Below are 3,712 nucleotides of genomic sequence, written 5' to 3' on the forward strand. Positions count from 1 at the left end.
TTTGCATGATATATCTTTTTCTATCTCTTCACTCTCATCCTGTGTGTGTCTTTTGTTCTGAAGTGGGTCTCTTGTAGACAGCATATAGTTGGGTCATGTTTTGATGGGCACATTTAATACATTTTCATTTAAGATTATTATCGATAGGTGCTTATTTATGCCATTCTACTTCTGTATGCTTAGCCTTCTCTACTTCTTCTCATTACAGTAGTCCTTTTAGCATTTCTTTCTTTTTTTACAGAGAGGAAGGGAGAGGGATAGTTAGAAACATCGATGCAAGATAAACACCGATCAGCTGCCTCCTGCACATCTCCTACTGGGGATGTGCCCGCAACCAAGGTACATGCCCTTGATCGGAATCGAAACTGGGACCCTTCAGTCCACAGGCCGACGCTCTATCCACTGAGCCAAACCAGTTAGGGGTTAGCATTTCTTTTAATGCTGGCTTGGTGGTGATGAACTCCTTTAGCCTTTTTTTTTTGTCTGGGAAGCTTTTTTTTGACTATTTTGAATGATAGCCTTGCTGGATAGAGTAATCTTGGTCTCAGATCCTTGCTTTCTGTTGCTTTGAGTACTTCATGACATTCCCTTCTGACCTATAGAGTTTCCGATGAGTACCTGGGTGTCTGCCTTATGGGAACTCCTTTGTAGGTAACAGTTTGCTTTTCTCTTGCTGCCTTTAAGATTCTCTCTTTATCTTTAATTTTTGGCATTTTAATTATGATGTAACTTTTTGAGTTATTCTTATTTGGGACTCTCTGTGCCTCCTGAACTTGTGTGACTTTTTCCTTTACCAGGTTAGAAAAGTTTTCTAACGCCTTCTTCAAACACCTTCTCTATCCTTCTCCCTTTCTGCCTCTTCTGGCACACCTGCTATTCTAATATTGTTGTTTCATGTTGTCCCACAGCTTCCTTAAGCTGTCCTCCTGTTTTTTGATTGTTTCTTCTTTTTGGTTCTCTGATTGAGTGATTTTTTTCAACCCTGTCTTCTAATTGTCTGATTCAATCCTCAGCTTCTCCTAATCTGCTGTGTATTCCTTCCAATGTGTTCTTTATTTGTGCTTTGTCATTCTTTGTGTTTCAATAGTCACTATATCTTTCCTCATGCTTTTAAGCATCTTTACCATCATTATCTTGAACTTTATATCAGATAAATTTCTTATCTCCATTCTTTTGTCTCTTCTTTTGGAGACTTCGCTTGTTCTTTCATTTGGGGATTGTTACTTTGTCTCTTCATTTTGGCTGCCTGTTTGGGTTGATGACTGTATTAGGTAGATCTGCTACGCCTCTCAATCTCTAGTGCAGGATGGTGTCAAGCTGTTTCTGACTAATTATCTTAGGCAAAGACTCGAAGTCTCCAGAGACCACCTCTGTCTACAGACTGATAGGATTCGGTCTTGAGTTGCCCTCAGGCAATTGTCCACAGGTGTGGCAAGAGTTTTTTTCTATAGGATGGTGCACTGGCTTCTGCTTGGAGGCTAATTGTTATTCTTCGTCTCTTAATGGGTTTTCCAATATGGTGGGTCAACTGTCTTCCCCCCAGTCAAGGCCACCTGTATAGCAAATGTCTGCATGAGAAAGATCACCCCCGCACAGTGAGGAATGACTCAGCAAGGTTATCTGGGGTGTCTGCCTTCTGAGCTCTAACCCCAGGCCCCAAAGCTGGCTTCTGCTCACACAGATGCAGTCCACTCTGCCGGAGCACAAGGAGTGGCTCCACAGGGAATTTTGTGCATTGGCCCTTTAAGAGCGTGCCTGAATTTCCAGTTATCTCTCCCTGGCAGACAGCAACCCTGCTGCTTCTCCCAGTCAGATGTTATGTGGGTACCCTTCTCAGTTCTGGTGCTTTCTGCGGGGGCCCAGCTTGGGGATTTGACCCCAGAGTTCTCAGTGGCAACCCCCACAGCTGAGATATCTCTCCAGGACTTCAGCTGCTGCCTGTGGGAGCCCGGCCAGCCCTTTAGCGCCTCCGGCCCTTCCAATCAGTCTCTGTGTTGTCTCCACTTTCCGTCCTCTATTAGCAGGGTTTTCTCCAGGGCGTCCTCCATTAATTATTCTTGCAGTTTTCCCATATTTCAGTTGTAATTCCAGTTTGGTCCTGGGAGCATGTCTATACAACATCCACTTACTCCACCGCCATTTAAAATCCGCCTACCTGCCTTCTTTATTCAGACCAAATTTCAGCAACAAATTTGGAAAACAACAAATATGAAACAACCAGGAAACTGTAGCACTGACTGATACTTGAGGAAACTAAGGAATGACTGCTCATTTTTAAGGCACCATCATTACCATGTGGTCATTTTTAAACAGCCTTCTTAAAGAGAGGACTGTAAATATGGTGATGAAGTGCAGTGTCTGGGATGAGTGTAAAAACACAGCAGTGGTCTGCCCTATAAGGAACACTGCCTGGCTGTACGAAGGAATGAAGTACTGCTTGAAGCCACCACATGGGTGGACCTCAAACGTGCTCAGTGAAGAAGCCAGTGTAGAGCATGGACTGCATGCTGCCCTTGGTGTGGTGTCAGAAACGCCAGTTCAGATACATACACAGACGGGGCGGCCTGGGCTGGCATCGAAGTGGTGGCGAGGAGGCTTCTTCTTGGAGTGGTGGAAAGTTCTCAACAAGACAGTGGTGAAGCCCGCACGCAGGAAACACACTACAGACCCACAAGTTGTATACTGAAACCGGTGACTTTTCTGGTACGTAAATCATGTCAATGAAGTGGTTAATAAAGAGGCATCCTATGACGAGCCGTCCGGCAGGAGTTGATATAAGGTGGAAGCAGGTGATGACCCTGGGCCTTCAGTATCCAACTCTTCCTGCTTGTTTGAAGTTGTATATCTGAACATTGTTGACTGCACTCATATCTCAAGGCCTATATCCCGACCGCCCCAAAGAGATCTTTCCAGGGCTCCAGGCCCAGCGGAGAGCCACACGGCCATGGCGTCTTTCACTTGAAGCCTCAGCACCCAAGGGCCTCTCAGACGGCCGGGCCCTGCCCTGACACCTGCTTCCTGCCCCCGACCACACGTCTCCTGAGCTGCTAGTGGACAGGGTATGGGTGAGAGGTTATGGTCTGAAATGGAAGAGAATCTGAGACCCCAGTACAGTGGGGCCTTGACTTGCAAGTTTAATTCGTTCCGAGACCGAGCTCGTTAAGGAGCTCGTTACTCAAATTACTTTATCAACTAAATGCAAAAAATTGGCAGAGAGAAAGCTGGTATCTCAAAAAATTCGTTAGTCGGGACACCCGTAAGTCAAGACCCCACTGTATTCAGACCTTGCCGGAGCCCAACCCTGGCACCCTTCAGCTGCCACTCACCGGTCAGGCCCAGGGTGGATGCGGGGCCAACGCGTCGCCCCCCGTGCAGGCCGTACAGGTGCATCTTGTACTTGCGCCCCGGCTCCAGGCCCCGCACGGTGACCTCGCTCTCCTCGCCCCCGACACGCACCACCTGGGGCCGCCCGTCCCTGTCCTTGTACTGGACGGTGAAGGCGTCGAAGTGGCCCCGGGGGACGGTCCAGGACAGGCTCAGCGAGTCCGGGGAGGATCCCGTCACCGTCAGCTCCCCCAGCAGGGGCTCCTCGGGGGGCTGTGGGGCCTCGGTGCTGGGCTCTGTGGAGCTCGGGGTCTCCTCCACTACCTCCTGGGCGGCTGAGAAAACAGATGGGGGTCAGGCTTTAAGGGCGACGTGCTTTGCTGGTGCT

General features: G+C 48.3%; 1 protein-coding gene across 1 annotated transcript in view; it reads right to left on the reverse strand.

Moving 5' to 3' along the window:
- TNXB (tenascin XB) overlaps nucleotides 1–3,712 on the reverse strand; it is a gene marked incomplete at its 3' end in the record, with an annotated part of 48,632 nt that overhangs the window by 14,803 nt on the left and 30,117 nt on the right. The window contains 1 exon segment of the mRNA XM_015569855.1: nucleotides 3,327–3,659. Within this exon segment, the coding sequence (XP_015425341.1) occupies nucleotides 3,327–3,659 (333 nt within the window).

Source organism: Myotis davidii, unplaced genomic scaffold (assembly GCF_000327345.1).
Source record: "Myotis davidii unplaced genomic scaffold, ASM32734v1 scaffold1006, whole genome shotgun sequence".
In the NCBI taxonomy this organism is placed as follows: domain Eukaryota; kingdom Metazoa; phylum Chordata; class Mammalia; order Chiroptera; family Vespertilionidae; genus Myotis; species Myotis davidii.